The sequence below is a fragment of the Manis javanica genome, chromosome X (assembly GCF_040802235.1).
Source record: "Manis javanica isolate MJ-LG chromosome X, MJ_LKY, whole genome shotgun sequence".
Taxonomy (NCBI): Eukaryota; Metazoa; Chordata; class Mammalia; order Pholidota; family Manidae; genus Manis; species Manis javanica.
Window position 1 is genome coordinate 52,767,389 of NC_133174.1, and position 21,053 is coordinate 52,788,441.

The 21,053-nt window shown below is 45.2% G+C and overlaps 2 protein-coding genes across 12 annotated transcripts in view; one reads left to right on the top strand and one right to left on the bottom strand.

The window, feature by feature from the left end:
* Nucleotides 1-5,935, top strand: part of ZC3H12B (zinc finger CCCH-type containing 12B) — a 252,665-nt gene extending 246,730 nt beyond the window's left edge. Inside the window, exons 6-8 of the mRNA XM_037017076.2 lie at nt 67-301; nt 961-1,067; nt 2,244-5,935. Of these exons, the coding sequence (XP_036872971.1) occupies nt 67-301; nt 961-1,067; nt 2,244-3,664 (1,763 nt within the window). The 3' untranslated portion in view covers nt 3,665-5,935. The remainder of the gene's footprint in view (nt 1-66; nt 302-960; nt 1,068-2,243) is intronic.
* The window catches only part of LAS1L (LAS1 like ribosome biogenesis factor), a 32,523-nt gene that overhangs the window by 853 nt on the left and 10,617 nt on the right, over nt 1-21,053 (bottom strand). For 7 of the 11 annotated variants that reach the window (XM_037017082.1, XM_037017077.1, XM_017659700.3 and 4 more), the window contains 3 exons: nt 16,781-17,283; nt 13,872-14,022; nt 11,660-12,003 (listed from right to left, as the gene is read on the bottom strand). In XM_037017082.1, the coding sequence (XP_036872977.1) occupies nt 11,871-12,003; nt 13,872-14,022; nt 16,781-17,283 (787 nt within the window). In that variant the 3' untranslated portion in view covers nt 11,660-11,870. Of the gene's footprint in view, nt 1-9,101; nt 9,239-11,659; nt 12,004-13,871; nt 14,023-15,978; nt 16,745-16,780; nt 17,284-21,053 lie in introns of those variants that run through there. The other 4 variants (XM_037017079.2, XM_037017078.2, XR_012127602.1 and 1 more) reach the window with 4 other exon arrangements.

Below are 21,053 nucleotides of genomic sequence, written 5' to 3' on the forward strand. Positions count from 1 at the left end.
GAGGACAATGGTGTTAATTTCCAGAGACAATTTTTACTCTGTGGTATGTAATCCATATTTCAACAGATCAAGATATCCTGCGTAAACTGGAGAAGGAGAAGATTCTTGTCTTTACACCATCGCGAAGGGTCCAAGGCAGGAGAGTTGTCTGCTATGATGACCGGTTCATAGTCAAACTGGCTTTTGATTCTGATGGCATCATTGTATCCAATGATAACTACAGAGACCTTCAAGTTGAAAAGCCAGAATGGAAGAAGTTTATAGAGGAGCGGTTGCTGATGTATTCTTTTGTGAATGACAAGTATGTTTCTTTACAGTAGGCTCTGAATAGGCTAAATCTAAGTTACCCTAGGGATAGATTTCATTTCAATGAACATTTATTGAACACTTACTGGGTACTACACATTATGCTGGTTACCATGGGGATGAAAGGCTGAATAAGAAACAGGACTTACCCTTAAGAGCCCCAAAGTGTAGTGGAGAAGAAAGAGAGAGACAAATACAGTGTATTTTAATTAAGTGCTCTGGTTCAAGTTTTTTAAATTACTTTGTCTACATGAAATGATAAGAAACAGGCTTACAGAGGAGGTGACATTTGAGATGAGATTTACAGACAGAGGAAAGGAGGCTTCTGGGTTTTACAGGTGAAGGGGACACCATGAATAAAGCCATGAAGACGTGAAATTAGGTTGCATGTTGGGGGAATGAGCAGGCATGCCACTATGGTTGGAACATATAGTCCATGGAAGAATGATGCACAGCAAAAATGTATCCTTTTTTGTGATCAAGTAGGAACAGAAGGAAGAACTGTTGGCTTAGCAGAAGATAAACCTGAGGCAGGAAGGGCAATTGGAAGGCTGTGACAAGAGTACAGTCAAGAGGTAATGAAGGTTTGAACTCCTGAATAGGGTGAATGTGGACAGAAGGGAAGACATTTACCTCTTGCTTGTTTGCTTTCAGATTTATGCCTCCAGATGATCCTTTAGGACGCCATGGCCCAAGCCTTGAAAATTTCTTAAGAAAAAGACCAATTGTTCCTGAGCACAAGAAGCAACCATGCCCTTATGGTGAGTACACTATGGACAGAACTGAGTTCTGTATTAAGGGAAACATAAGGACTCTGTGAGTAGTTTCTCTTCAAGATTTCCCTTTCAAATGAAAAATCCTGGCTTGTCCTTTTTCTGTGAGTTAAAGTCTGTGTCTTCATGTATACTCAGTTACTCATTTAAAGAAACATCCTAGAAATGGCACAAGGAAAATGTATCTAGAATTTGAAGGGAAGATTGTCACTTGTTAAAATGATGCATGTGTTCTAGCTGCCTCTGTCCTTAACAGTGTTCATAGGGGCATGGAAGTGCAGAAACCTACATGGCCTGTGGAAGCAAAAACGAAAATGCTAAATTGGGTTTGACCCTGAGAAGGATGTGTCTCTCAGGCAGATGAATGTACCCTCTTCAACTATTAATACCCTTTCCTTCTAATGTGTGCTTTCCAGTTTGCTTCCCAAGTTCATTTTCATCTGCTTTTTTAAAAATTTAGTTTCATGCAGTGCTTTCACGATCTTACCCAAGTCGCTCTGATAGAAAGTTTGTGAGCCTAATAGTGCAACATGGGCTGCCTGGTCTGAGGCTACTTTGTATGATCACTCTTCTTGGATAATTTGTTTATGAGACATTTTGGTTTCTGTTCTGAATTAACATTTAAATCATAAACTATTTTCATGTTTATTATCTTCACTTACTCTTCACAATGACCATATAATATAGGCATGATTATGAATATTCTTTATAGAAGGGGAAAATGAGGCTCAAAAAGAAAAGTTACTTACTAAGGTCACATGGCTAGTAAATGAAACATCTGGAGTTGAAACTCAGGTCTGATTGGCCTCCAAGCCTGTGCTCTTTGCACTATACCATGCTGCCTGCTGCTGCTATATACCACCTCAGCATACAGTTTTATGCCTTGGCAAAATTTTGAATTACAGGAAAATGAAGGTGGTTTAGCTAGTCAGCTCTTAGCATTGACACTGCAGTTTACTCCCCAGCTTTCTACTTCTTCCCTTTACGTTCACAGTGTGTGATGCCTCGTTGGTATTGTCTCTCATCTTTATGGACAGTTAATTTTCTGCCTTAAACCCAAAGTGTAAAGCTCTAACCTGAGTGAACAGATTGTTACTACAGTTTCTGGCACAGAGATTTGCACCACTATGAGAGAGAGTCTTACCCTAAGGCATTATTTTTCAGGCAAAAAATGCACCTACGGCCACAAGTGCAAATACTACCACCCGGAGCGGGCCAACCAACCCCAGCGTTCGGTGGCTGATGAGCTCCGCATCAGTGCCAAACTGTCCACAGTGAAAACCATGAGTGAAAGTACCCTGGCAAAATGTGGCACAGGGTTGTCTAGTGCCAAAGGTGAGATAACCTCAGAAGTCAAACGTGTGGCCCCCAAGCGCCAGTCAGATCCCAGCATCCGGTCTGTGGCTGTAGAGCCTGAGGAATGGTTGTCAATTGCCCGTAAACCTGAGGCCAGCTCTGTCCCCTCACTTGTGACTGCCCTAAGTGTCCCTACAATCCCACCCCCCAAAAGCCATGCAGTGGGTGCACTCAATACCCGTTCAGCCAGCAGCCCAGTGCCAGGATCCTCTCATTTTCCCCACCAGAAGGCCTCGTTGGAGCACATGGCCAGCATGCAGTACCCCCCTATTCTGGTTACCAATAGCCATGGGACTCCTATTAACTATGCTGAGCAATACCCAAAGTTTGAGTCCTTGGGAGATCACAGCTACTATTCAATGTTAGGTGACTTCTCCAAACTGAACATCAACAGCATGCATAACCGAGAGTACTACATGGCTGAAGCAGACAGGGGCATGTATGCTCGGAATCCTAATCTCTGTCCTGACAGCCATATGAGCCATACCAGGAATGACAACTATTCCTCTTATAACAACCTGTACTTGGCTGTGGCTGATGCCCATCCTGAAGACAGTTTGAAGCTGCATCGCTCAGCATCTCAGAACCATCTTCAGCCTTTTCCTCATGGTTACCATGAAGCCTTAACACGAGTGCAGAGCTATGGCTCAGAGGATTCTAAGCAAGCCCACCACAAGCAGTCAGTCCCCCACTTAGTTCTGCATGCTCAGCACTCAGCAACTGGACCACGCTCCAGCTGTCCTGCAGACTATCCCATGCCTCCCAGTATCCATCCTGGAGCCACCCCCCAGCAAGGACGTGCCCTGGTGATGACTCGGATGGACAGCATTTCTGACTCCCGCCTCTATGAGAGCAACCCCATGAGACAAAGGCGACCTCCTCTGTGCCGGGAACAACATGCCAGCTGGGACCCACTGCCCTGTGCAACCGACTCATATGGCTACCACTCTTATCCCTTGAGTAACAGCCTCATGCAACCATGCTATGAGCCAGTCATGGTAAGAAGTGTGCCTGAAAAGATGGAGCAGCTTTGGAGGAATCCTTGGGTTGGGATGTGCAATGATTTCAGGGAGCATAGGATCCCAGAGCACCAGTATCAGACCTACAAGAACCTCTGCAATATTTTTCCTTCAAACATTGTCCTTGCAGTAATGGAGAAGAATCCACACACAGTAGATGCCCAGCAACTGGCAGCCTTGATTGTTTCTAAGCTTAGGGCTGCACGTTGACATGACATAGGATACATCCCTTTATATAAATATGAATACTAATATGAATAATGCACTAATACCATGATAGTAACTATTAATTTTGTGTTGCGCTTTACAAGTTATATCTTGAAGCGTGTAACAACCCTGTGAGGTAAGTCACACTCAAGTCCTCTGAATCCAAATCCCATGCCCTTTTGCTCTGCACCGTGCAGGTAATGGAGGACAAAACCCAGGAGAGGAGGTCTAAGTTTAAGAAACTCCAAGGAATTCCATTACCAATGTTTTCTTAGTCACACATTCTGTATTACAAAGTAATGATGATAAAACTAATTTAGAGATCAAGAGCATCAGAATCAGATCATATGTTGAATTAACCTTTTGAGATTTTTCATAGGAATATTTAAAGCTATTTAAAAGTAAATGCATACTTTATTGCATGGATATCTGATCATTCAATACCTTTGCTAACCAAGCTATAGGGTCACATTGAAGTTTCTAGAAATATATTTCAAACATATTGTTAACAATTATATTGCATGAATGACTATATATCTAGTTTGAGATGTGTGTGTATTTCTGCATAACATTTTACATAGTGATAAGATAGGCTTTGCACAGTCCTTCGTCTAACAGCTTACAGATCACAAATCTGACTTGATTTTGTCACATTTATAGTTTCAAAAAATACTTTGAAAGTGAAATTACATGCCAATATTTGAACATTGCTTCCTTAGGCATCAGAGCAAATAGCTCTTTCCTTTGCACTTTTTACTTGTCAACATTTATTGACAGTTTTTAGCTTTCAAGTCTCTTCACCTCAGCAAATTAGGGATCAGATTGCAGCCACCTTCTGCAGAAGAGCTGTTGGATAAAATCAAGTTCCAAGCATAGTAGGCGTGTGCAAGACAAGCGCAGAAGAGTTTGACCAAGACCAAGGGATTTACTACCAGAATCTGCTTCTCTTATCCCAGAAGAAATGGCCAAACTTATGTGGCATTAAATGATGAACACAAAAGCTGCACTCAAGGGAGAATCTAAAGGGATGCTCTTTGGACTTTTGACCTATGCAGCATTCAACATCACAGGATGAAATGTAATGGAAGACAGTGCATAGCCATGTAACACACTTTCTGAGGCTGTCCACCAGTAGGGCAGTAAGGTTGATCATTGGTTGGGCAGAATTTCTTTAGGAAACAAATCCAGGGGATTTTTCTAGGTGGAAAAAGGCAGCTTCCAAAAGGGGATGCTACATCTTTGTGAATAGCTGGCTATTATTCATTTCAAATCCATGGAAAGAAGGTGCACTTGCCCTTAGATAATTCTTAAATGTGTTTCTATAGACGGCAGAATTCTGGGTTGAGCTGCACCATTTGTGCAACTTGTATCTTGCTCAGGGTGGGACCTTTGTAGCTAAATGCCTTTAGAAGAGGCATTTATTGTTTTTGTTTTTCTTGAGCTGTACACTAAATGAACCCCCTTTTTGAATCCATTGTATATTTTAACATTTTGAACCACAACCAGCTATTTCTTGAGCTATTACTTGCTAATCTCTATGTTCGTTTGCCATGAAAGTTGAAAAAGCCTGTTCTCGGCCTTTTGTTTCTTCATGAGATGGTCTGACAACTGCCTATAAAAGTTTCTTACTATGAAACACTCCGAATGTGAGGCTGTAGTCAGGGTGGTTTCTGGTGGTTTGATAATGGTTTGCATGCTACTTTCTGACTTTCTCAGTCCTAGTTGATCAAAATTGCATCTTAACCAATGTTTCTCTTCAGTTAACTACAGCTTCAAATTCATCTCCTATCCTCTGATCTTTTCTTCTCCCAGCATACTGAGGTATTTTCTGTCAGATAGGTCCATAGAGAATGACAGCTGCCATTGATGTGTTTGCTATTTCACACAAACACCATTTCATACCTTCAACTACCTAAACCTTCTAAATCTGTCCCATGTCTAAATCAGGATATTTGACAATCTTAGATGACTCTACTGCCTTTGTACCAGTTAGCTTATGTTCCTCCCAAAATCCTCAATGGCACCACCATATCCACCAGCTGTATAATTTACACGATGCACAAGACTAATCTTGTCAGCTGCAATTCATCTTGAGCATGTTCAGATTTAGTACTCAAAAAAATTGTAAGCTCCTTCCAAAACAGAAATTATTTTTCAAGGCAGGATATGTATTTCTTCCTAAAACAATTGTTATTCTTCTCTTCTCATAAAATGTGTATGAACCAAAGTGGCTAAGAGTAATGCCTCAAATAACCAGAAATGACCTTTTGTTGATACAAATTTTATCTTTTTTCCTAATTGTATAGAAACAAATGTACAAAACTTATCTTTAACTAGGTTTGGTACTGGGTTTTCACCAAGATGTTTGTGGTACTACATGTCACAGGGAAGTAGCCCCAGGGTCATGAGGAAGCTTTTATTTCCAGAGGGCAGTAGTAGTTCATAGGCAAAGACAAATTTTCAAGGCCTCTTTATTACTATGTACACAATTATTTTGTGTACAGTTTCAAGCATTATATTGCATAAGTTCTCTTTAACCTGTTAAGTTCAGTATGTTCTTGCAAAAGGGATTTTGTGTAAAAATGTGTTTAGTGAATCATCTGCAATAATCTATAAATGGAGCTGTACAATTATGAATGCATAAATTCAGCTTGTTCTTAGTGAAGTTACTAGAGAAACATTTTTTTAAACTGAAGTGAGAACACTTCTTGACTTTTCCTGTTTGTACTTATAAAACAGCAAATACAAAGAAGCACTGGGACCCCCTTGGCTCCCTTGATAATAAAATCAAGCTTCCTTTCTGGGGCTTAGCGTGTGTCCTTCAGGAGATTTACCTCCAAGCACTCAGCGAGGATTACTGCACAGTGTTTGTGTGGTTTTTAAGAAGCAGTGTATTTTGCAAGAGGTGCTTTGTAATTTTAATTATTTCACTGAGTTTCTGAACTCATAGCAAGTCTGCCTGTTCAGGCCTTAGATTTTGTAGATTTTGTGATTTTTTTTTGTGTGTGTGATTCTGCTGTTATTTTTATTTTGACCTGAAAAATTGTTGAGTCTAGGGTAGTATGGTCAGTCAAGAGCACCATTTCTGTAAGACCGTTAAGGGAAAGGATCCTTTTCGATAGTAACATAACAGCTATTGCACTTTCTTAAGGTACAAGGTATGGAAGGGGGAATGACAGATGCCTTATGGAAATGGTCTACAAAACTTTTCTTCTTCTAAGTAATGAAACACACACACACACACACAACTTCCCTTTCCTCTTTCTCTGCTAGTTTCCAGGATACTTTTAAAACCCATTTTTTCTATCTTAGAATAAATTATCTTTATACAGTAATTCAAATATTGATACCCATTAACCTTGGGCACGGGGTTTTCTTCTAACATAGAAGAGTTCATTTTGAGAGGCACTCAGTTACCATTCTATCTATGCTGTTAAGTATGGGACTTTGTACAAATGCCCTTTTTGAGGGCCAACAGTTTCAATACACTTTGTTTTTCTCTGTGAACCAGGTATGGAACTGCACAGGGAAAGTAATGTTGAGCTGTCCAAAGAGCCCTGCTCAGGTCTCCTCCTAAACCTTTTCTGCCTTCCCCTAGTTGCTACTCCTCAGGTCTGAAACTGAAGACTGCAGTCTTCAACTGAAGTGGCACTACAGTTAGTTCTCATTGGAAACCAAACCAGTATATTTTGGGAACCTGTTTGTCTAAAGTAGTCAATGTCTTTGAAAAGACTCAGCATATTAAATATTACATTGTAGCTAGCTATATACATAGGCAAATTGACTATTTTTAGTCCTGGTTTGTGTATCATTGAGCTATAATAGTTTGCTTTATCCACTTGTGGGATTAAACAATACTGTTTAATGGTCGTAAACTTTTATATAACCTCTTTGGGTTTTTTGTTTGACCCAAACATAACGTAAGTCTCAATGACAAAATACACAAAGCCAACCAGAGGTGAGTGAAAATATATCCCATCCCCAATTTTGTCTGCCCCTATAATGCACGTGCAATGCTTTGCAGTATGTTCTCACTAGCATGAATGTGCTATGACTACTTCCTGAGATTTTGTTTCACCTATAATCATGAAAATGATGTATCACTGACAACAATGAACTGTACCACACTTATTTACTGCATAAAGTATTTGTCTACTAACCACTAATGGCTCTGTTTCTTTAAGAATATCAACAACAAAAGCCATACCACACCTACGTATACACACACTCCAGTTTGTTCCTAAAAAAATTAAATTTGTGTCCTTGGGACTTGTATTTTGAGATAAGCTATAAAAGTAAAGTTCTCCCCAAATGAGTTTATCTTCATTTTAACACAGTAAAGCATGTGCCCTCTAATTTTTGTATACTAACACAACTCCAAGTGCTAGTCAACTGGTGTTTCCCACTGGGATGAACTGGGTCTCCACTGGTTGAGTCAGAAACAAGTAGAGGGCTCAGTGCCAGGCTTACTTCCACAAACAACCTATAGTTTCTCCCCTGAATAGCCTCAGAGTCACAGAGATATTATCTGCTGGGCCTTAGGCAGAGTATCAGAGCTAAAGCAGCCTGACAGGTGACACTTCAAAGAAGTCATTCAGAAGTGCTCAGCTGCATCAACTCCATGAGGTTATAAGTATGGGAACTGAGACTCAGAGAACTGCAGAGATTGGACTAAAGCTGAGCAGTCAGGACTGGAAACCAAGGCTCATTGCTCCCAGGCCAGTGAGTCCTGTATCACAGTGGTGTCTGCTCTTCCCTCAGGCCTCTCTGGAACACCCTACTCACACCTCACCCTCACCCCCAACTGTGGCCGTTTTCATTCTAAAGGCAGAAGTGGCCACAGTAGCTGTAGGGGAGCCCAGCTTTAAAACCTTTGGAAGGGGCTATTTGTGAATCAGATTATCTTTATCATCCTTCTTGGGACCACGAGTGCTCATCTTTCCCCACTCTTCCTCTTTACTCTTGCTGCCCCCTTTCACATTTCTTAGGCACACATGTATCAGGTACTTACTGAATACCAAATAGGGGCCTGGCCCATACTGGGCTAAGGAGACAGAGAAGAGGAAACAGTTATTGTCTTCTGGAGCTTATGTGCTTGTGAGGGAATGAAGCACACTTAGAAAATACATTAATAAACTAAGATTTTCTTGGAGAGCCATGGCAGCATGAGGGTAGGGACAGTGGTAATAAAATTCCAAGAAGGGACAAATCAATGTCCAATACACAGGTGGAAAATCAACTAGTTGGATCATATCCCTGTCTGGCTTACCATTCTTGTCTCACAACCTACCATATTCTTCACATAACTCATGTTCCAATTACCCTGGACCCTTCACTCATGCCTCAACATGCCATATTCTTATCCCCTCCAGACTTTTACCTTCCTTCTACTTCTTGTTCTGACTAGTAAACTTTTGCCTTTGAAGACTGTTAATGTCACCTCCTCTGTTAAGTTGTCTCACTTCCTTGTCCAAGCGTTGTTAGTCCTTTTCCCCAGTGGGCCTTGCAGGCATCTTGAACAGTACCTCCATGTCAGCACTTGTCACTGCTATGTGGGTATACAGACTGCAGACAGCTCTGAAATATGGAGAGTTCCTTAGGATCAGGAATAATTTCTTCACCACTAATGAATTATCTTCAGTCAGAAGAGGTGACTCTCAATTACTGTTCTTGAATAACAATATAATCTATGCTCCCTTCTCTTGAATCCCAGCCCTATTCCCCCATTAAATATGTACAGTTCAAAGACTTTTTCTAACCAGTCTCTGATCTCTAGTTGGAAAAGATCCAAGGGCATGGAGCTAAGGTTTCTTCCTGGTCAGTTCTCCCCCTTCCCCTCCCATTCCCATCTGAAGGAACCTGGTTTCAGAATCCCAGGTTTCTGGTGGACTCTAACCACCAATGACCGTTCGCTCTTACTCTCCTTGGACCTGGACTAGAAGTGAGCTCAAAGAGCCTGCTCCTTATTAGGTCAGTCTTTGAGGGCCAGGAGAAAGCACTCTGTCCTGGAGTTGGAGACCTGAGTCCTGAGTTCAAGGCCCACCAACCCTGTAATGAATGCACATGACTTACACAAAGCATGGTAAGCTTTAGAGAGAACTTTCATATCTATTTTTTGATCCTTATAACAAGCCTATAAGGCAAAAATTATCCTTCTTCTACAGATGAAAGAATTGTGGCATAGTTTGCAGAAGGTTGTTCCCATTAAAGGTGGTGGAGCTTGCCTGGAACCTAAATCTTCGGGTAGCTTGATACTCTATACCAGTGGATCTCAAACTTTAGTATGCATCACAATCACCTGAAGGGCTTGATAAACCAGATTGCTGACTACACTCAACCTGATTCAGGTCAGGAGTAGGATTTAATAATTTGCATTTCTAACAAATACTGAGGTGATGCTGATGTTGCAATGTCTCAGTGCACATGAGAGGTCTAGACTAGAACTTACTTCCAAACTTTTTTAGCAGCAAAATCCACTTTGCCAAAAAAGTTATGTATACACTACATACACAATAGATAAAATCCAGGCTGCTGTAGAGAAGTGGTGGAGGGGAACCAAGAGTTTGCAGCATGCATCTCCCCACAGAGCAAGCAATGAGCTATTTCCCCAAAGACATATTTGAAAATCCCTTGACTACATATGGCCTAGATGCTCTTTGAAGGCTCCTTCATCTCTGATGACTTAGGAGGCTGAAAGACTTAGCATTTGCCATTGTGGCAGGAGAGAGAAGAGATGGAGGGAAACTGATTTTGCATTAATCAGTGCAGGAGATTGCTCTGCCTATACCTAATGCTTGGATCCACACACAACAAGAAATCTTAACCCTGTTGGCCCGTTGGACTCATGGACCCCTTTCATAACCTGATTAGGCCTGAGAACCAGCTCTAGAAAAACTGTATACACATACCCACAAAGATATTCAGGGTATCTTTCAGAGGTGTTGCAGACTCCCTTGGGGTCCTACCTCAAGATAAAACCCTTTCTTGACTGGGCTGGCAACACATTTGCACTATATTTCTCCTTGGCATTTTCACAGCATAAATGTTCTCCTTCCCTTCTTTCAACATTATTGAGCTCAGCTACCTTGGGGGCCAAGTTCTTGACTAAAATGCTGCCTGGTACTATCCCATGCCCCTTTTCTGGGCCAAAACTTGGCTCAACAGATACCCACTTTCTTGCCCAGCTATTACTCTCCCCAGAGTGGGGATCGGAAGTTCTGTAGCCACACTTGACCTCAGTCAACTGCCACCAGGAACCACCACCCTGAGAAAAACAAAGAACACCAAAGCTCCCTTAAGGTACTTAGCGGAGGCATCAGGTGATAAGTGATGACTATCTCCCCTTACCAGGTGGAGGGCTCAGACATCTGAGAACATAGCATACTGTACACTGGTCTGCTCCACATGGTCTCCTGGCAGCTCAGGGCTAGGCACTCTGAGTGTCTGAGGGAACTGGGTGACCACAGAGGAACTATGAATCAGCCCCTAAGACATTTCTTTGGCGCCATTGTCCAACACAGAGAAGCCCACTCTTAACTTTTCAAGGCCAAAGGAGTAGAAAAGTGACAAAGAAAGGTTTCTGTTTAGCTTTCAACTGTTGTTTGATGCCCAGTGAAGGCAGGTAGGGAAATAAGCCAGAGCCTGCTGGGTGGCATCAGTAAGGCCCTGGGTATTCCTGCAGTCAAGAGGTTCTGAGCAGATTCCCCTTATGTTGGCTGGGCTCTATGATCAGCAATGCCTCTTTTCTGGGGGCCTAATGCTTCCAAGTAAGCTGGCTCCATACCACAGCTGAAGGGAATGAAAATGATTTGAGACACAGGAAGAATGTATGAGTAGGGCCTGGTGGGTAGAAACAATCAGGGGCAGTAGGCCCTAAGGACCTCAGGACCCAGATCCTGCTGGAAGCCCTGTTATGACTATGCCTTCTCTGGAGCACCCAGAATAAAGGAAGAATTACACTGATCTGCTCCAGTACACAGCCCCTCATTTCACAAATACTTAAACAACAGTTGCCTGTTTATTGTTTTTCAAAACAAAAGAAAAAAATCCCAAAACATATTCAAAATTCCACTGTGGTGGAAAACTGAGCTGACGTGGGCCATCTCCCAGGTTGTTTCATGGAGCATCAGGAACACTGTGGAGGTGGGGGTGGGGGTCAGGGGGGCTCTTCCATACCATGGCTGGATCAACACTTGTACTAGGGCAGGCATCAGAAGAGCTGCAGGCCCATTTTGAGCCCATGCAGCTGTCCCTGGCTCCAGAGAAGGCCCTCCAAGTTGCTGCTGCCATTGCTGCTGTCATTGCAGCTGCCACTCCTGACACCACAGCTCAGACCCAGGGTGCTATGGAGAGAGTGGGGGGGTGGTTAGTCAGGAAAGGAGGCAGCTTTAGGCTCTGGAAGGGCTAAGGGTGCTTGATGTGTATGCCTTTGGGAAGAACCCACCCTCCTTCCTCACTTTACAAAGAAGCAGCTAGAGCAAATCTGAGAAACAACTTCAGGGTTGGCTCTGCCCTCTCCTAGTTGAGAGGGGGAGGGGGAGGAAAGGAGTAGAACTTTTCAAGTGAAGCTGTATGCAGAGCCCCAGTATATACACGAAATTAAAGTGAGCTATTTGGGATGAAGTAGGAGAAGGGGACCTGTACCACCACACCCCCAGGAAAATATTGGAAGTGGCTGCCTTAACAGGCCTTCTTCCAAGGTTCTAGTACTTGGGGGCCCAAAGCACCATGGGCTGGATCCCTCCCACCCCCAACAGCTGGTTAATGGGCCCAAAGCCAGGCTTGGGCTGTAGGGATAGGCCCAGCTCCCATCCCAGGATTGCAAGATTGCTCTAGGGAGGTAACTGTCCTCCCCCTCCCTGGCCCTGCTCAGAACACTCTTGCTTCCTCTGATTCCTTTAGGTCAAAGGTCCTTCCAGGTAGATGAGGGTGACAGCTGAGAGCAAAGCCATCATCCTTCCCCTCAGGCAGATCCACGGTTACACTACTGCAGCTGAAAAAACCCTTAGAAATGATCTAGTCCCATCCCCTCCCAACACCCACCATCTTATAGACAAGGGAACTGAGGCCCAGAGATGAAAAGGGATGTGCTCAATCCACAGAGCCAGGTCAAAGATGGAGGTTAGAAAAGAAGCAGGAGTGGGCATGCCCACTCCAGCAGAGGACCCCTCTCCACTACACGGCACGTGGAAGCTTTCTTCTGTATTTCACAGCTCCACCTGCACACTTGATACCCTGGTACTCATCAAGCCAACCTTACCCAAGGGGAGAGGAGACATCTCAGACATGTCTATAGACCTCCCACTCCCAACTATAGACCACCTGTTTCCCCAGCTGCCTCCTCTTCTTTCCAAGATGCCTGATGCCCCTTGCCCTAGGACAGAAAGTCCACGGCACTGCCTTGGGCCTGGCCTGCTGCTGGGGCCCCTGGGTTCTATAGCCCTCTTCCTGAATGTCCAGAGGAAGAGGAGTTCATCTCCCAGGGAATGGGCAGGCAGCATAGGGATAGACTCTCAGTTTCTCAGGGGCCCACAGAGGTTTGTCTCTGGTACTAACAGGATTCTCCCGATCACAATGGCCCCGCCTTCTGAAATGTACAGGCCCTCTGAACGGGCTCCTTTGTGTTACCAGCAGCATCCCTTAGCAAGGGCTGCTTGGTTCCTGGCTCCCTGGTGACCCAAGGGCTCCCACGCCTGTGATCCAGAGGCGAGTTTCGAGGGAGAGCATGGAGCCCTGTGCAGGCCTTGCTACCAAGATGCCTGGACAGTGCAGGGAGGCCTACTGATTACTCTGTGCACCTTTGGACAAATCCCTTCCCCTTTCTGGGCCTCAGTTTTCTCAGGAATATAAGGAAGTTGGATTAGAGCATCCATTCTTGACCTTTTGGGAGTGCAGGACTCTTATGAGAATCCTTTGAAAGCTATGGACTTCCCCCAAAATGTGCGTGCACACACGCACACTCATGCACAAACTGGATGCAAACTGAGAGGGGTGCCAAGTCAGTTCTGCATGGCTGCCTCACTGGCTCCCCTCATTAGGGGCTGAGAGTCCTGACAAGGGCCCAGCCAGAGACTAGAACTTTTATTTAATTCAAGCCATGACTGGGGACAGCTACCTCCCAACCCACTCTAGTTTGTGTGTCTCTCTCCCTCCCTCCCTCCTGCAGGAGGCAAAGAAAGGGGTGAGAAATCCTGCTGCCATGGGCACTCACCCAGTTTTGGATGTTGGGGGTTCCAGCCGCTGCTCTAGCACAGGCTGGTCCAAAAGATACATGGTGTCGTAATTCTCCAGCATAAGCTCTGCTGGGTCCTCAGTCTGACCTGGTACTTGGCCTAAGGGGAAGGCGTCCCATCGTACATCTTCTGTGGAGCAAAGGGAGGAGGCAAGAGTGGGTACACAGGTCCATCTATCCACCTCAATTAACCTACTCAGCATGGGCCTTCTGTGTTTCTCCAGCCTTATTCCTTTCTGCATCATTTAACCTTTGCACTCCCTACCTCTTCCATGCTCTCCTATACACTCTTTACAGCCCTTCTTCCCCTCTGTTCACACACACACACACACACACACAACCCACCCCTCACCCCACACACCCCACATACCATGCACACAACTAGAGACATTATTGTTCCTCTCTGTTCTTCTCCCACATCCCCAGACATGTCTCCACATAGACAACACCTTCAGACCTGGTTGTAGTCACTGCCTCAACTTCTCAACTTCACCACTATTTATACATGCACACATATCCTGGAGAGTCTGGATGCCCCAGAATTCCCACTGCACCTCCTCTCCAAAGCCAAAGATACCTCAGAGTATCTAAATGACTTAGACTTCCTACACATCCACACACAAACCCCCCGACATGTCTGAATGTCCCATCTTCTCTTAGTGGACTTACCTTGGGAAATATATACACACACCCACACACCACCTCAGGGTGGACACTCTGTCGGTGGTATTATGCTCCCCCTGCCCCCTGCAAGGTCTTATTGCCCCTGCAAGGTTGAGATGCTCACACAAAAAACATCCCCTCATCAGGGAAGGGTTGTCTTAACTGTGTATCCCACCCGCCACCACTGCTTAAGTATACACATATTAAGCACATAGGCACTCCACTCAGTTTCTCAGTTTCACTCCCTGCCTCCCGCATCTCTCATTCATAGGCACATAACCCAGACATCTTAATACCCTGCATCCCCATATATGTGTATGCACACACAGAAGAAGCAATGGAAAGGAGGAGAGAAAGATTTCAATGCCTTAGCCTTTTCATGTTCACAATCCTTCCCTGACAGCCCACCCAGATACTCCATTTTAGAATGGACTGTGTCAGGGACTCCCCAACCCCTCTAATTCTATCACTTAAACACTCCATCCCAATCCTTATACCAGTATAGCCAATGCTTTTAAGTGAAGCCTTCACTGGTGAGTTCCTCCAAGGAGATACAATTTCTGACCTCCTGAAATTCCCTGGTATCCAAGGAATTCTCCTTGTCATAATGCCCCTGGCATTCTGCAAAGTGCCAACCCTGGACTAGCTTTTTATGTTACCCACAGAACCCCCCAGGAAAAGCTGTTCCTCTGCCTGCCCATCCCCCCTATCCCTGGCTGTTTTACAGGAAAGAAGTTGTGCCTTTCTTAATGCCCTGCATTGCCCTATGCATACAAAGACACCTTTATACACAGGGACCACTCCCCTCATGTCTGTCACTGACTAACTTGACCATTCTCCCTCCCCATTTAGAATATGCCCAACCCTGTCTCCATCACTGTCCTTGCCTCTCTGGCCTGATACCCTTGTACATGGCCCCTCAGTGACAGCACAGACATACACAGGCCATCTCTGAATGGCTGCCTTACTGCCTATTCTTACACCTTTCCATATATCCCCATCTCTCATTGCTTCTGCTTCTTTCCCTCCTGGTACCCATGGGTCTCAGTGACCCTGCTAACTCTTCCAAAAATATACATGACAGCCCACTTCAATTACTTCTTTCACAGCCCCTACTCTTTCTAACAAATATAGTTATGCCTGTGTCAATGCTTGTCCCTTTTGTTATTTACAACCCCAAAACACAGCTGCCCTTGTCCTAAGAGAGTTCTGTTATTGTGCCTTGGATTGTCTAGCACATGCAGGCACACACACATTCAGATGTAAACATGTTCCCCCATCCTTAACCTGTGGGGTCTTTATGCCCCAGCCCCTCCACACACATGTCCAAACAAGGACAAAGTCTCCACCTTTCCCTCATTGCCCCCACCCTTTATTGTTCCTGACCACACCCACCCAACAACACACCCAGTACCAGCTGTTTTCCCTCCCTCCCTCAGGCTCCATCACACAGGCTGTGGCCCCATGTCTATCTGCCCTGGCCTCCAGTGTGTACCCATATTCACACAACCACACAACACACAGCAACCAGATGGTTCATCCTTCACGGTCTTACTGTCTTAAGGTTCCCACTCCCTAACTTAAATGAAGGCACTCAAAAGACCACCCTCAGGAGGAGCAGATTCATCTTCCCCCACCTTATTACCACCCAACCCTCTCTGCCCCCTTGCAGTTTTGTCTAACTTATATGCTCACCTAAAAACCACACCACTCCTTATTGTCACTCTGATCTCATTTCTACTTCCTCTGACTTAATACCCCTGGGTTCCCTCTCATACACACAGCAAAATCATGCCGTATCACCACCCAGTCCGAATGTATACATGCGCATTCACATATACATAGAAAGCACTCTTCATTGTCTTCCTGCTCCTGGATCACTGTATGCAAAAAACACATGCAGAATCACACATATATCCACCCCCTATCCTCTTGCTTTCTATTCTGTTTTGCTACTTAGTACCCACACCCAATTCATCCCTTCTGAATGTGCTTACAAGCAGCAGTTGGCTGCATTAACAGTTCCACGGGCCCTGGTACTTACACACTCCAACCTGAAGAAGGGAAGCCAACTGTCATCTACACACCAGGCTGCCTCCCAAGCTTGCCTCGCACTGGCTACCTCCTGCTACCTTCCGTCTCTTCTCTAGTGTATAGGGAAGTCTCAAGAGCCAGCCACAGAGGGACGACTGGTATGGTGAGAAGGTGGGTATCAGGCTCCTTACCCGAGCTTACTTGCCATGCAGAGCCCTGCAAAGCTCCTATTTTCTGGGCCAGGAACCTAGCATTCTCAGCAGTGAGGGACTCCTCCCCTGTAGAGAAAGGCCCCACCTCCATTCTGTCTTCATCGTCCTCCTCATCTTCATCCTCCTCCTCCTCATCATCATCTTCATCATCATTCTCCTCCCACTTCTCTGCGTCACCATTTTCCTCTTCCTCCTCCTCCACATGGTCTTGTGAGATCCCTTTCTCTTCATCTTCTTTGACATCATTGAGGCTGACCTGCTTCTCCTGCTGCTGGGCTTCTTCAGGCCCAGAGCTGGTACCCACTGGTTTGAGGTTCCAATACAGGCTGTTCAGTGTGTACGGAGACTTCCCAATGGGAGAGGCCTCTGAGACCTCCTCCTGTACCAGGCTGTTTTCTCCACTCTGGGTATAAATGGAACATATGTGCAGCAGCTTCTTCTGCTCCTCATCTGGTAGGACCTGCCCCATGGCTTTGAAGATGCTGAGCAAAGGGAGGGATAGGATACGAAGGATTCAAAATCTCAAGTTACCTCGCACCCCAACACTCCAGTTTGAACTTCTGGTCTCTGAGCTTCCATACCTGCCTTTGAAAGGCAGTGCAGTAGAGCAGTCACAACACAGAAACAGGACCATGTACCCTGAACAAACTATGATTCATCTCTGTGGATCACTTCCAATCTCGGTAAAATGAGGACAGTAACAGCCCGACTTACAGGGTTGTTGGGAGGATAAATAAGATAGCTCACAAAGAATGCCTGGCACAGTGGACATGCAATAAATGATAGCTATTAGTCAGTACTGAAATGCTATATAAATACATAAACTAGCCAATAGGCCTGCAGGGCTGGATATGAGAATAGCAGACCCCTCTCTTCCTTTACCTAGCTGAGTAATCTGTCCTGAGCTCCAAAGACATGTCTGGAAGTATGCTGGAATTCTGCATAGAACACAAATGTGATTCCATTTGTGGGAGCAACTAAGGCCCAGCCTGGAATGGAGGAAAAGAAAAAAAAAAAAGCAGCAGTTGACAAGACAAAGCAGAATGTGGGAGAAAGGCCAGATGAGCACTGTGGACCTCGGTCATTACAGAAGCTGGGGGGAGGCAGAGAGCACAAGGAGGACAGCAGAGATCAAGGGAGGGCCTCGTGCAGACAAGAGCGAGTACACAATGCTGTGTGCATGTGGTGAGAGTAACCTGGCTTGAGGGGAAGGGCTGTGCTGAGGAGCTGTGGGAGGGGGAGAAGGCCTCAAAGGTTAAGTGTGTGTGTTGGGCAGAAGGGGTCACCTGATGACTCTGAGCACTGGTGATGGCTGTGTTTCTGAAGATAACCATGGGGCCCGTGTGGAGGATGGTCTGGATGGGGCAGCCTGGAGGCAGGGAGACCAGGGACAGTTGGTAAAAGCTGACCTAGGATGCTGGCAGTGGAGATGGCAGGGAGAGAAGCTGCAAAGGACAGACAGACAGAGAGCAGGGCTTGGTGACCAAATGGCAGGAGTCGGGCAGACGAGAATTAAAGATGGTAACATCGTGCACACAAAGGATGGCACCAACAGCCAAACCACCAACAGATACAGAACCATTGGGAAGGAGAGCCCCTGGGGAGGAAAAGGGTGAGCACCCCTTGCAGAGCCTCAGAGAACGAGGCACCTAGTCACTGCTGGAGGCATGGGTGGGGTGGACAGGAGGACAGCTTCCTTCTAGGTGTATCCAGTTTGAACTGTGGGCCGTTCGTGGAGGGGCACATGCTCAGTGGGCTGTTTTCTCTCTGGGCTCCACAGGCAGACTGACCACATGTACGTAGTCTCTGGTCACTGGCCACTGGTTGCTAAGGGCTAGTGACTCTACTGGGAGACCCTCTATGCATGGCTAATTTCATATTCCAAGAGAACACTGGCTTTAACTGAATTGATATTGGCTGGCTGAGGGAAGCTCCTGAAAACTTCCAGCCTCATTAGAGGAAAAGCCACAGAGAAACTCTCTTCCCTTTCACTGTGGTCAATTAGTACAATTAATATTCCCAGGCACCTGATATTGGTAAGATGCCATGTCAATGCTATGTATTATTACCCACCAGCTATCTCAAAACTGTCTAGTCTGACCAGCATTGGGGTGATACGAAACCTAAAATGCAAACTCCCTCAGATTTGCCTGGACACAGCTTGGGAATAAGAAAGTCACAAGTCAGGTTGGTGGGAAGGAGGTGGACTTTGGTCTCACAAGTCCTGGGCCCAAATCCCTGTCCCCTCATCACCAAACTATGTGGTGACATTTGCATCATTTTATTCTTCAGCGCCTCAATGCTTTTCTTATCTGTGAAATAGGGGTATAATACCTACACCTCTAAAAGATAGCTTTGTCAAACAGAAAGAAAATAACTTCTACAAAAAACATAGCAGCATGCCTGAGACTTTTCATTGGCACCTTTTATTTTTCCTCTGGGGAAAACAAAAACCAACTTTTACTTTTGGATGTGTCTAGTAACACATGCTTCTTCCAATAATGCACCTAATGGGACATTGGAGAAAGAACACAGGAGTAAGGATAGGGTATCTGGATTCTGGTCCAGCTCTGACTTGCAGCATAATACCAGGGGAAATCCTGTTTCCTAATCTGTGTAATGGGGCGATTGGGACTAGAGTCACTGATTATCTTGGAAAGGCAGGATCTGTGCATAAGGAATCGTACCCAAGTGAGCCGCTGTTACTGCTGGCATGTGTCGCATCCCTCTGGTATGCTTGGGTTGGGAGAAGATCTCTGTGGTCCAGACTTCTCCAAGACCAGCAGCTTCCATTCTGCAGGCACTTAGGATTGGAAAGTACCTTGAAGGCCACCTAACCAAACCTTTCCATGCTGCTCTTTTCACTCCCTCCCCCATTACATACACATGCCACATTCCTTCTGGACTTTGACATTTCCTTTATTCCTTCTCCTGCTCCAATTGCTCAAATGATTCATCTATGATGATTTTCTGACCCCTCTAGGCCTTTTTGGTTCTCTTCCCAGTTTCCCACCCATACATATCATTTCCAGACTACGGCACACACATCTGGAGATTTGGCTGGTTCAGTCCCATCTCCTGAGATGCTGCTCTTGCTGACTTTGTCTACAAGGCTACTTTTTTCTCTTATAAGTTACTACTGTGCCCCAAATGCCATAAAGATTCAGGAAAGACCTTCTGACTCCATAAGGGGATCAGGGGACAAAGAGGATCTTGGCATCCAAAACTCTCACTTCATTCATTCCCCAGACATGGAGTCAGCCCCCACCAAAGACAGCATTGCTGGCAATGAGATAGCAGAACATAGTTTAGTTCTACAGTGTTTACTGAGGCCTGTTTGGGGCCCAGATTTGTGTGGTGTGCTGGGGCACAGATGGTTAATGAAGAACCCTTCCCCTTGAAAAGCTCAGTGTGATAGAGGGAAGGAAACACTCCAGGAAGTAGACATGGCAACACAAAATCTCAGATTTGGGCAATACTCAAGAGTGAACGTAACAGGGTAGATGGTGCTGCCACCAAGTGAGATAGGGAGCAGAGAAGGAAGATTACTTTGTGGTAGGAGTGGGAAGTAAGATGACCAATTCTCTTTTGGTCACAGTAAGGTACCTGTGGGCCATCCAAGCAGAGAGATATGACATGCAGTCAAATGTAGGCTGAATCTTGGGGAAAAGGCCTGGTCTAGATAAAGTTACTTCGCCCTCAGCACTTTATAGGAACTAGTTAAAAAAAAAAGCATAGGCATTTCAAAGAGAGAGTGGTAAAAAGCAGTAATGCAGCAGAGAGCAATGAACAAGGGCCCACTGGATTTGGTAATTAGTTCAAAGCAGCTCTGGGGCTGAATGCTAAATTATAGCAGGTTGAGGAGTAAGAAGGTAGTGAGGAAATTGAGATATGTTGAGTGCAGACTACTCTTTTCAAATGTTTTGATGGGAAAAGGAGTAATAAGCTCGTGATAATCCCAACAGAAGGACCACAGGGTCAAAGTAGATTTTGTGTGTGTTGTTATTGTTATTTTAAGATGAGAAAAACTCAGGCGTGTTCATAGGTTGAAGAGCAAGAGCCAGTAGAGTAAGGGAGAGGCTAGGGTGAGGCCCCAGCGATGCTGGCAGAGGTGGCTCCAGAACACAGGTGGAGGAGCAGGATTTGAAGCAGGGCAAGGCCACCTCATCCTGAGGCTGGTGAGAAGGTTGAGTATAGCCGCAGATCAGTTCATGAAGGCTGGACCTCTGGTCAAGGAGGCCCTGCTGGATGC